Source organism: Larus michahellis, chromosome 3, assembly GCF_964199755.1.
Source record: "Larus michahellis chromosome 3, bLarMic1.1, whole genome shotgun sequence".
In the NCBI taxonomy this organism is placed as follows: domain Eukaryota; kingdom Metazoa; phylum Chordata; class Aves; order Charadriiformes; family Laridae; genus Larus; species Larus michahellis.
The window spans coordinates 41,319,375-41,332,033 of record NC_133898.1 but is presented as its reverse complement, the minus strand read 5'-3'; the positions used below and the strand labels follow the sequence as shown (position 1 = coordinate 41,332,033).

The window sequence follows — 12,659 nt, the reverse complement described above, 5'->3', positions numbered from 1 at the left end:
AACATCCACCCTACAGATGTTCTCAAATAATTTAAACTGACCTTCTAGAAACAATGAATACAGATTATATTTAATAAAGATCATTACTTTTATGCATATGACAATACAGACAGTTAGTCTCTTCAGCAATTATTCATTAATATGCCAAACAAGAATGTAAATTTGAAAGAGAGAGGGCAAAAAAGCTGGTAAATGTTGCAACTGAAATACTATAAGCACACACTCTGGCCACTGCTCTCTTGCTAGGCACAAGTTCAATTCCAATAATGCTTTAACTCGCTAACATGTCACACATTTTGCAAAGCTATTACTTTTAGACCAAAAGGTATCTGTTAACTCACTCGTAGATGAAACACTCATTATCTCACCTTTCCTTTGGCATGAGGAATACCTAAGGGACACTGATGCACACCACCTAACAAAGCAGCCATTGCAAAACTGTAGCCACTAACAGCTTCAGGGGAGGTCTTCAGATTGTTGAGTCTTTCTGCACATCTGTCTAAAAATGGAGTCAGCTGAAAAGGCAATGCCACAGCTACACACCGCAAGCACCATGCCGCAGCAAGTCGAGCAGCCATGCTGGGATGAAGAAGAACTGAAGTTACTGTCTCCAACAGACCTATAGAAAAGAGAGTTTACAGTCTTAAAGTTATGATGTGCTTTTTAATATACAAAGACAAGTAAACTGAATGAATACTAGACAGGGAACATGAAAGTTAAGAAAGTCACAATTAAAGTACTTGAATTTTATGACTTTACCTTTTTCTTTAAGGAAAGACAGAAGTGTTATTAGCATTATGCTGCTCCACATTAGGTTTTACCAGCAAAGCTGGAGCTGCCAGAGCCATAGCACTGACTTCTACCACTTGAAAAACTGAGAAGAGGCAGTAACCCTGTATAAGGGAACAGGCACTGGATGAGATGATTCCTACAATCTACCCATCTTTACACAAGTTGCCGATAACAGTGCAACAGTAAGACTGATCTATGGTTTTGCTTCACATTGTAGACAAGCACATACTATAGCTGTCACTGACTGCTGTACTCTGCTTTTGAGACAATGCTGTCTTCCCTGCGCCAAGTTACCATCTTTCTACACTTTCCAAACCTCCATGCCTAGCTAATCGCGCTTTCTAACTGTGAGATCTTCAGTCCAACCTGTCTCCACACCAACACCTTCCTTCATACAGATGTCTAACTTTGCAAACTCCTACTTCAAAGCCCACAGGCCTTATCGCTTGCTTTCTCTGCAGCTAGTGAACAACTTCTACCTGCTTACTTCATAGCAGCTAGAAGAAATAACACGAAGGTATAGTGCCCTCTGTTCTTACGGGACACTGCAGCCAGAAGGAATAAATATGAGCACCACCTTCCCCACCCCACAGTTCCAGCAACATCAGCATGAGAAGAACGTCATAGGCATCAAGACAACAACCTACATAATGAAATGCCTAAAGGAGCTTGTGCTTCCATTGGAAAAAACATAGGCATCCACAAACTGAAAAAACTTAAAACTGCAACTCTATAGTATAAATGTGGATTCGGATGTTTAAAAAAAAAAAAAAAAACAAAAAACAACAACAACAAGAAAAACCCACACAAACCCTCGTCAACTTAAGGCAAATAACTAGCTTTTTAAAATGGGACTATTCACAGATTCATCTCGACAAAATACTCTTAACCTCCTCACAGAAAGTTGATATCTGAAGGCAACAGAGCTTTCCAGGAGCAAATATTTCAGACTTTATATAGCAAAACAATGTATTTCCTATAAAACCACTATTGGAAACAAATCAATGCTAAAAATCACAACTTTTCTCACCCTAAAATACAGCTTTAGGCAGACTTCAATCACAATAGTTGCTTAATACTTTGTCAAACTTGAACTAAAATTAGGGTACTAAACACAATGATCTTGACAAACATAGCTACATTGAGTACTACAGGGAGTGCCAGTTTCGCCAATTTATTTCTTACATATTGATTTATTATTTAACTAAATTTCGTGATATTTCATATTTATTGCTTAAATGTCTCATTTAATCTATTTAAATGTATTTGCATACCAATAGAGGGTTCTTGAATAAGAGGAGATGCAGTGGCATTCAGACTCTGAACGAGACTACCCAGTTCCTGGAGGGCGCACACCATTACATGCTGGCTTGCAGCTACATCAGCAGCTCCTGATTTATTTTCACTGTTAGCATCATTCACTACTGCTTCTGCAGAAAAGAAAACAAAAGCATGTTGCTTAACTACCATTTGAATCACACCTGAACATATACAGGATAGAAAGGGACAGTTCAGTTTTACATCAACCCTATATTAAAACAAAAACACAAGTTTCATCATAGTGTGAACTTGCAAAGCAAAGACACGCTGAAGAGAAATAGTTTTACAGCTGTCAGCCAAATACACTCATCCTAAAACCTTGAAATATAGATGTCCAGCAGTCATTATGGTTGGCAGTGCACTAAGCGGTAGGATTAACAGTATAACATGGCAAAAGCAAGTATACATATATATAGCATGAGTGTATTGTATCTATACATAGTAACTTATGCATATATATGGAATAAAACAAACAAAAAACCCCAGACCTACAGTAAATAATTAATCACAACCTCTAATCATCTTGAAGTTATCCAATTAAGTTCCTAGATCCCATTGTAGGTTCTTTCTCCTACACAATACCCCAGAAGCAGCCACTGTCACTTCAAAGAAAAGGGACTTTAGTACCAGCTTAATGTTTCTGTGTCTACTACACTGCAAATTTAGAAAATCAACCCCCTTATATGAAGGGAAACAATCATTACCAATTAAAAATCCTTCAAATTTATCATCAAATTCATCAGAAATGCCCAAAAAAATGAAACAGTTCTTCCAATCATCCAAATACATAATAGAATTTCCTGCAACAAGGTGGCAGAAGGAGGAATTTCTGCAACTGTTTCATCTCAGAAGTTGCATTTCCAATAGACTTATTTTCCTGGAAGTAAAAGGTTACTTACTGTAATCAGAACCCTTTTAAGGTTCCATACCTACCCTATCAAAATATACCTAGCCTATCAAAAAAATAGTTACGAGAAGAAGCTGCAAAAGTTTCAAAATCAATTCCATTTCCATATGTTAAATATTACTTTAAACTCCAATTAGATGGCAGCAGAAAAGGATAAAAAACAGATGTCTGGTAAATGCATTGTTGTGCAATTCCAGTTTACTTTCTCAATCTCCAGCTCAAATTAACTCATTTCATAAGAAACAAATGCCAACATAGTTTTGTCAGTCCTCTTAGTCATTAAATATTTTGCAAAGGGGCCACATTTATCTTATCTAATTCCAGCCTTCAGATTAATTCTTTATTTGCTGCCTGTAAAATCCAACTGGATATCAGTATGGATATTAGTGGGGGATATACAAGGACGACAAGATCCTGACCTACAGGATCTTCAACACTGGTAGTAAAGAATTCTGCACTACTTTCCATACGACCTATCCCAAGATAGATTGCAAATGCACACTTTTTTCCCCACTTCCATTTTAAGCAAACGCAATGTCAAAAGCCATCACAGGATAACAAGCCAGTTTTACACAATCACTTTTCAAGTCGAACTTGCATTTTGGATATCGTATTTCAAACACAAAGCAGCTGGATTATCTTTTACCATAACAACAAAATTACTCCTCACAGTAGAAGAAAGCTGAAAAATGGCTGAACCAGTGTAACGACAGTAACTTTCAACTGGTTGAATGAAGAATGAAGAAAAATGGTTCTCACCCACTGCCTTCATTTGTTTACCAATGGCTTGACATATATCTTTGGCAGCTGCAATCTGTGCTTTCTCCCCAAGTAAGCTGCCCACAGTTGCTCTCAGGATAAAGGACACGCATCTTCGAGAGTAAACTGCATCCACGTGGGTCTGAGTTGCACGAGGATGGGAGACCAGATCAAGTACATGTGACAAAAACGTAGCAAAGTTGCGCTCCAACCACTGACCTCCTAATGTTGTAACAAAGACAACGTAGGCCTGCAAATTCAGAAGTTACACACAGATCCAATTAAAACAGAAACAAGAGACTATATTCAGTCACTGAAGACTAAAGACTACCGTTATAGTCATGCATAATGCAGTACAGTAGCAATACCAGTTAGCAATAAACAACCCTAATGAGGCTAAGGAGGATGAATCAAGCCATTAGACAGGTCTGTCCTTAAGGCTAAGCTGTTTCCAGCACCAAGAGTAGCTCCTGTACTGCTACATACACTGCGAAGCACAAAATACTCTTTGTATGACAGCAAGAAAACCCAGTCCATTGCTCTAAATGTGTCTCTAAACATTTTAAGAACATAATGTCAATAACACCAGCAGTATGAACATGTTCTAATTCACAATGAAGGCTGGGCATTTTTGCCAAGTTCACCTGAAAAAGGATAAGAAAAATAAAAGGGTTTCACAAAATACCCTATGATCAAAAAATCTGGATTTTGGCAAGTTACTGCACTATATTGAAATATATGTCAGAGTGAGAATGACTGAATTTGAAGGGATGCTGCTGCCACTTTTCTCTATCAGACAAGCAGAGCTTCCACATTCATCAGATTTCACCTACTAAAGACAGACAGATGGAGAGAAGAAATGTAGTTTAACAAATCAGGGCTGCAAACTTTACCCAGCAGCTGAAAAGAGAGACAGCACACACAAAAGGACGGTGCGTCCTCTCTAAAAAGAAACTGAATTTAAACACGCAACTGACATCTTTAACATACTAAGTTTTCAAATATTTTTGCAAGTTAATTCTACCTAATAGACACTGATCAAATAAGCTTTCCTGAACACACGTTTTAATCTGTTGTTACTGCACATTAATAATAAAAGAAAGTACCTTAGGTGAATGACACTGTTTGTACATCTTACAAACCAGGTGAATCAAACTAGACTTGTAAGTTAACTTACAAACAAACAAAGAACAGAAGTGTGTATTTTTCCTGCTAAAAGACTACAGTTATGTATAAGTGTTACTTTATTATAAAAAAATAAAAAAAAATTACAGCTTATGACAAACCTGGGTAACACCAACTCGCACTTCCCTATTGACAGATCCTCCTACTTTTAACATCTCTCCACCGCTCTTTAGGAAACCGGATCCACCTCGCAAAAATCCTGTGGCCATGAGCTCCAAGACCTCCTCCAGCGTGGCTCTCTTCACGTTCTGTCGCATCACTTTTGCAAAAAGAGAAGCAATCTTTTAATCCTGAAGTTCCAACCAATACAAGCAATAATCTTAAAACCAGTCTTATCGATTCGAAACTGTCTTCCAAACATAAATCTAGCCAACATTTCAGATAACAGCTCGTTTACATGCTTAAAAAATAAGCTATGTTTCCCAGATGATTTTTGATAGTTTGGTCTCTCTTTCTTTTTTTGATTACAACTACAACACTCTCTACTCTTTTTAGCTTAGAGTTTATAAAACCCAACAATCCACACAGAAGCTTCCATCTACCAGAACAATATATTGTGCAACACTGTCATGTAATATGGTACTGAAGGTGCAGTTTGTACACTTGGAAGTGGAATCCAGAAGGCCTTGTACCTGTTGCTTGTTTTGGTATCAATGCTGTAGCCATGACCGTCCCCAAAAGCTTTGACACTGCAACTCGCACACCATAGTTTGAGTTTTCCAGAGCTTTAAAGCACAGCGTTGCAACATTCTCTAGTTCTGCTGTCCACATAAACACCGCTTCATTCTGTAATTCCAGCAGACACTGTAGGAAAAAAAAAACTTGCTGAGCACCAATGGAGACCATTCTTACCTTTTATCTAAGTATCAGTATAATTGTCAGGTTTATTCAGCAAATATTTTAATATGAATATTTTAGGAGTTAATTTCCATACACACACACATTGTTTACTCAGCTAAGTTATCCAATAACTTAGCTGAGTAAACAATCAGACTCATGGAATAGGTTAAAACATAAATGAAAATTAAAAAAGGAAAGCATAGCAAAAGAACTATGTTACCAAAAACTCCTCCCACTGAAGCTCACAGCTAATGTATTCTATCGCATATTTACTCACAAAGTGGGGAAGACAGGATTAAGTACCTCCATTTACATGAAATAAGTCCAATGTCTGAGCCTTAAATATAAACTAGTAAGGACTCACCTTGCCCAAGTAATTACCAAATTTCCTATTATAAACAACAGGTCACAGGTCAAGTGCAGGTTGTTGGTGCAGTCAAAGCACAAGAAATTCTAGGACTGGTGAGAAATACACCCACCTTAGCCACTGCGCATCGTACAGCCATAGATCTGTCTGTCAACAGAGATCGGGCATTCTTATAAATATCACGATGACAAGAAGCTGCTGCTCCTCCAAGTCCATTCAGGACTTTCTGTAAACTCATCAGAATTTCACTGCGGCCCTGAGACTGCACACAGACATACACACAAAGAAAAGCATTTATGTAAAAATGCAGACACAGTAATTGTATCAAGAACCAGGTGCATAATTCTGCATTTTCCTGCTTCTGTGCAGGAATATTTTTGGAAACATTGATAGTATAGTTCACTGAAGTCATACACAACTGATACGTAGCTGGTTTTAGATAGTAGTAAGCACTATACACAGCTTTATTAAAACTGCCTCAGTTATCACATAAATTAAGATGAGCTGAGGCAATGCAACAAGTTGGTCCTAGACAAGATGCTTCTGTCCTGCCCCACCATTCATCTGCTGCAGCCTTGGGAAAAAAGAAAAAACAGTTGATATGAGAGAATAGGAAGCCCAAGTAGTCAACAGCTTCCTACTAAACCTGCATACAGGCAGGCACCTACAATTGGAAGGAACCAAAAAAAAAAAACCACCAACAAACCCACACACAGGTACAACAACACAGCCGAAAAAAAAAAAAAAAAACAGCTGCCAGGACAAGATCCACACAATCAGTACTCCTTCCAACTTGTTACAGATTTTTTAAAAAAACAAACCAAACCAAACAAAAAGAAACTCCAAACATAAACTCAACAGACCTATTTGCATCAAATCAGACCCACTGACTGCCAAGGACACATTCTCTCAATACTATGACACATTCTTTCTTTTCAGGGCACAATGTATCCTGCTCACATGCAGAGGAACATCTTTGTTGCAAAACTTTAGTATCTATTACTCATTTTTAAACAACTGAATGTTTATTCAAGATATATTGAGCAGAAATCCTAAGACTATAGTTAGAAATGGTACGTACAACCATTTTGCAATTTTAATTACTGATGGCACTACTATGAAGGAACTACTATAATACTCATGACAAAACACTAAACTCTCTGCAGTAAAAATACAAGTGTGTGTTTAACTTGATACTATGTGTATGATTTGCATTTTTCTAGGTAGAAGACAAAGAATCCAGGTATTTTGGCAAACACCTTAGAAAGAAGCAGGTTTCAGTTTAAATGGAATCAAGACCATATATATAAAATAATCTGAAACTTACCTCTGCACTTTTTAGAGACTTTAAAAGATTATTCACTGTTTCCGGAAAAGAACTACCCAGCATTCTGCCCATTTTTTCATAAAATGCTCCAACACATGCCACAGCAGCCCTATGAAAAAAGACATTAAGAGGTGTACTCTTTTTCACTATCATCTAAATGAAGACAACTTATTAAATAGAAACATTAAATCAAACATTTAATCATCACTGATGAATAAAAATCTATTCATTATCCACTAGATATACTGGCTGTCTAACAGTGTGCATTTAAATCATTTTTTTGTTTACAAAAAAAGTAACAGAAAAGTTATTAGCTTCTAGAAACATAAATGTATTTGAATGGGTATTATTACAAGATCTACACACATAGAGAAAAATTCTGGAGAAAACAAGTATATGCTGAAATCTCAGCAAGAAACCATCTTTTCCAAGCACCTGCAAGATAACCCCTACCCTTTAATATATCCTGACACATTTTTGTAGATACTGAATGATGGGGTTTTTTTAAGTCTAAGCACTTAAAATGCATAAATTATTGCATGACACAAGAAAATGTATAGGCACTGTAAAAATCACTGGATCCATACACAGTTATATACACATTTTCCATGGCCTGCCATTAGATAGTAGGCATATTTTAACATAGTACTGCAGTTTAATACACAAATTGCTCCACAGTCACGGAAGCAGCTCCTGAAGACATGCACTTTTTCATCACAAAGGAACAAGGCGCTTTTTTTAAACCTGAAATTCTTGGGTAAATGACTTTTTAGCAAAGTTATTTGTACAACCTCATCACAGCCTACCCCTTAACAGGCATGTCTCCTACACAATTCTACACAAACATCAAAAACTGAAGTTTGAAATATAGTAAAAAACCTTCTGGACTACCACTTGAGTTGTTAGCGTAAGTTTCAGAGCATATTACAGTACAAAACCCTTCCCACTTACACAAGTCCCTCACAGACTTGCAGCGGCTTCAAATAAAAGGATGGTATCTGCCCAAACAGTTACTATTTCAGATTTTATTGTTCAATCCTATTGTTATGATAATGTCTGAAGGCAACCCAAATTTGGGCTCACTAGACACTGTGAACACATGAAGCAGCATGTGTGTGAAAGTGCTAAAAAAAGTTTTAGCAGATGCTGTTTGTGGCATTAACCAGATTCCTACTAGTGAGACTGTTCCTATACATAAAGACAAACTGTATCACACATAATGCACACACACATCCAAGTATACAGACTCTGTTTGAGAAACGTGTGCAGTGTACCACAGTAGGGGAATATAAACAGGCAATACTTGAACGGAAAAAAAAACTTGAACATTTGGTTAAAATTCCCTTGGCATGGATAATGCTCTTGTTTGACAACCTGCAGGTTCCATCTTAAATGGGATACCTGAGTGCAATCATCAATAATCCCACCCGTGGAATTTCTTCATTGCATTACTTCATCAACTGTTCTCCTCTCCATGACATAAGCATGTGAAGAAACATAAGATACCCCTTTGCCTAGAGGAAAGCATCTCACTTTCAGACAGCAACGTGTCACCTTTGAGTCCTGCTCTCCACCACAACCTCAATCCTGCTCTATCAAGTATACGTAAACTCCAACTAAGCATGCAAAATATAACTAAACATAACGTGCACATATACAGGCAGATTCTTTGCTTAAAAATCATTCCCCTTTCCCTAATAATATTAAACATACAGTTTCGTGGGCAGATAGGCTGCAGTATCATCTTTGCTCTTGATGATGTCATTACACTTGTCAAGCGTCTGAAAAACAGTAAATGTGTCTCCAATGCTGTAGAGAGCAGCAAGATTTTTTGCTAGTAGTTTTCGTGTGGGTGGCCCAGGGGAACTGCTGATGAGTCCCGTTAGCTGTTCTACAAGTTTCTTCTGCTTTTCCTTGACATCTGTCTGTTAATGGACAAAAAATTAATAAAAAAGAAAAGTAATTTAATGCTGCATCTTGCCTCTAACACCCAGAAAAACCTACAAGAGATTGAAGTATATTTTCTACCACTCCCACTTGGATGTAATTCAGCAAGTTGCTTGTCTCTCAGAGATTTGAAATACAATCAATAACAGAGAGAGATGTCAAACGCTCAGAATTAGCTGTTACCCTATTTAGTTTTTACTTTTTTAAAACACTTACTAAAAATACAGTAATACCTGCCTAGAACATCTTTTAATCTGCTTTAGCATCAAGAATCCCTACTCTTGAAGGGAAGGTTTTGCCTTCCAAATATTTACAACAATGAAGAATTCAAACCAAACTATGTGTTAGATAACAGAGAGTCGAGCTGACTGCCTACAATTAAACACTGAAAAGCTACAAACTAATACAGAGGCTCTTCAGGCTGAATCTGAAATCATACAGTTATCACCTGGCAATTACCTGTCAACTTTCTCTAGCATGAAATTGATACAAATGTTTTAGAAAAAAGGGGAAAACAACATCAAATTACCTTGTTAGCAGCTACCAGCACTTTATCCAAAAATCTTAACCACTCAAAGATAAAGACAGGTCTCTTTGCTTCTGTGATTTGAGCTAATGCTTCCTCATTCAGTAACAAACTATGAGCCAGCTCCATAATTGCTTAAATTCCAGTTTTCTTGTAAATTTGTGTAGCAACTGTAAAATAAAAACACAAATATTAGTATAAAGTACAGCACAGCGGTACAAAGCTTTGAAAATCAAATGAAAATATGACAATGAAATCTGTAGATTACAGTATCATGGTTCCAGCCTGCGTAGACTTGTCTCAGCTAAGCAGTCCCACACAAAAACTACTCACATATTTACAACTGAGTACATACATTAGTATTTCAGGGAACAGAGTTGTTAATTGCAAAAAGAGCATCTGCAGGCAACTTCAGGGTGCTAACTCTTAGCCAAGAAAAATACGCTGAAGTCGCTGTTTAAATAAAAAAAAAAAAATACACAAAAGACAACGGAGTCATCTCACTGTCTCCTCTTACATCAAACAGAATAAGGATTGTCCCTAATCAAAACTCTTGACCACACTCCCAAAGCCTGGGCCTGAACCTGACCACCTTTCTCAACATCTTCAACAGACAAGATGAGAAGGACATGCACCTATCACAAGTAGGATTTTCCACCCGTCACAAATTTGAGAGAAGCAGGAACAGTGACAGCATTTGGCATCACTGACCTAAGACTTTCCAGATCCCACTAGCCTTTCTTTAAGGGCTGTACAAATAAGCCCTCTGAAACCCAGCTAGCCTTATGTGCGACAGGCTGGAATACAAGCAGCAGCCAAAGGACTGCAAGTCTCCCCAACAGGCAAAAACCCACAGATCAAACAGCCGAGATCCTGCTCAAACAGTGAATGGGGGAGTAACAGGAGAGCGCTACCAAAAGCACGCTATCATTGTAAGCAAACACTCTGCAAACAACTTAACCTTAGCAAACAACATGTAAACAAAGTATAGCTGTTTAATGCAGAACAGCCAGAAAAAACCCCAAAACAAAGCCAATCATCTTCAGCAAAAAGAAAACTAGAAAGCCAAAAAAAACTTCCAACCCCAAAACCTGAATGCAGTAATGCTGAAAACACAATCTCGAGCAAAACAGAAAAAGCAAAGCAACTAAGGACTATTATGCAAGACATCCTCTTTTGACAGCTGCAGCGTTCCACTTCTGCTCTCAAGTGCTCACAGCTGCTTCCTCATTCGTGGTCAAGCCCAACAAATTCTTTAAGTCAAATGAAGTGATTTAAATTAAATAATTTTAATTTTTTTAAAAAACAGTCCCCAGATTAGGCAATAGTAAAGGCTGACATTAATACTACAACTGTAGTTGGCAGTATTATTCTAAATTTACCTTAACCATTTGGTGCTGATGAAACTAAAGCATCACAGTGCCTGTAATACTAAGCTTGTTCCCTCCTCTTTGGTAATTTTTCACTGCATACACTTCCAGCGACAGATCAGCAAAGGTAGAAGAGCCACATACAAAAGCATATACAGCACTTCCCCGGGCTCCAAAGACATCTTCTAGCTTTTGTTTTGTGGAGTTTTTTTAAGTCATAAAGAATTGAGGAGGTATTGCCTGTCAATAATGCACAGACACATCACCTCAAAACACCTTTACATGAGAACAGAGAGAAATGCAACGAATAACAGCATGATGATTCTTTGGATATCATCCCAGAGATCTACACTGCTCATCACACCTGCACACCACAGGGGTACCGCATGACAGCACAGCTCATTACTCCTTTTCCTCCCCAGATAAAAGTTTTAATTTTCCCCCTGGCCTTTAGAGCCACAAAGCCCTTATCCACCTTCCACACACTACCTTACCTCTTCATCTAAATTTAGGAAACACAAGCTCTGAGCTATCAAATCTGCACATATATTCAGCTGTGCCACTGAAGCCCAAAGGATCGGATACAAGAACAATTACACAAATATTTAGAATCATAGAATCTTCATGGTTGGAAAGAACCTTTGAGATCATCGAGTCCAACCAAACAACCTACAATCTCTGCCACTAGAGCATGCCCTGAAATGCCACATCTAGACGTTTCTTAAATACTTCTAGGGATGGTGACTAATTGAAGACTCAGAGTCTAACATACAGCTATGTATGCAGGCAACCCAAAACTCACCTACACTGGCCAAACTTTTGCTCCAAAAATCAGCAAGAAATGCCTACCAAGTTTTACGGATTCTGGCAAGGGCTGGGTTTTACTGTACATGTTACAAACAATAAATACACCGTTATCTCCCACAGGATGCAGCGCAAAAGCCTACCAAAGTCAAATAGCACCCAGTAAATTATGCTGAAGCACTGTAGAGATTATAAAACATTCAGATGAACTAGAGTTCCTTTCTATTCTCCAGCTGCATGGGTTTTTTGGGTTTTTTTATTTTTATTAGATCACATAAGAACTATTTAGATCTCCATCATGCGTGCACTTCAGCAGACTGAGAAAGCTGAAAACCGGGCAAGTTTAGGAGCAGTGCCATCCCCCTGAAGAACCGCCTCAGGTGAAAAGGCTTTTTGCGCCTGGGTCCCTCTGCCTGTACCGCTTACGTTAACCAGCTGTAGCTCCTCTCCCAGTGCGCCTCGCCCGGGTCAAAAACCCTTCCAGAAGTCAACGCCTCAAGGCCGCGTAGCAGCGG

At 38.1% G+C, this 12,659-nt stretch overlaps 1 protein-coding gene across 4 annotated transcripts in view; it reads right to left on the bottom strand.

The window, feature by feature from the left end:
- HEATR5B (HEAT repeat containing 5B) overlaps positions 1–12,659 on the bottom strand; it is a 62,565-nt gene that overhangs the window by 46,406 nt on the left and 3,500 nt on the right. For 3 of the 4 annotated variants that reach the window (XR_012586124.1, XM_074579893.1, XM_074579890.1), the window contains exons 2-10: positions 9,974–10,140; positions 9,211–9,422; positions 7,498–7,606; positions 6,283–6,432; positions 5,596–5,767; positions 5,065–5,222; positions 3,779–4,028; positions 2,067–2,222; positions 369–619 (exon numbers count right to left, since the gene is read on the bottom strand). Coding sequence is in view for 3 of the 4 variants with exons in the window: in XM_074579893.1 (XP_074435994.1) it covers positions 369–619; positions 2,067–2,222; positions 3,779–4,028; positions 5,065–5,222; positions 5,596–5,767; positions 6,283–6,432; positions 7,498–7,606; positions 9,211–9,422; positions 9,974–10,099 (1,584 nt within the window). In the remaining variant the exon portion in view is untranslated. Of the gene's footprint in view, positions 1–368; positions 620–2,066; positions 2,223–3,778; positions 4,029–5,064; positions 5,223–5,595; positions 5,768–6,282; positions 6,433–7,497; positions 7,607–9,210; positions 9,423–9,973; positions 10,228–12,659 lie in introns of those variants that run through there. The other variant, XM_074579892.1, reaches the window with a different exon arrangement.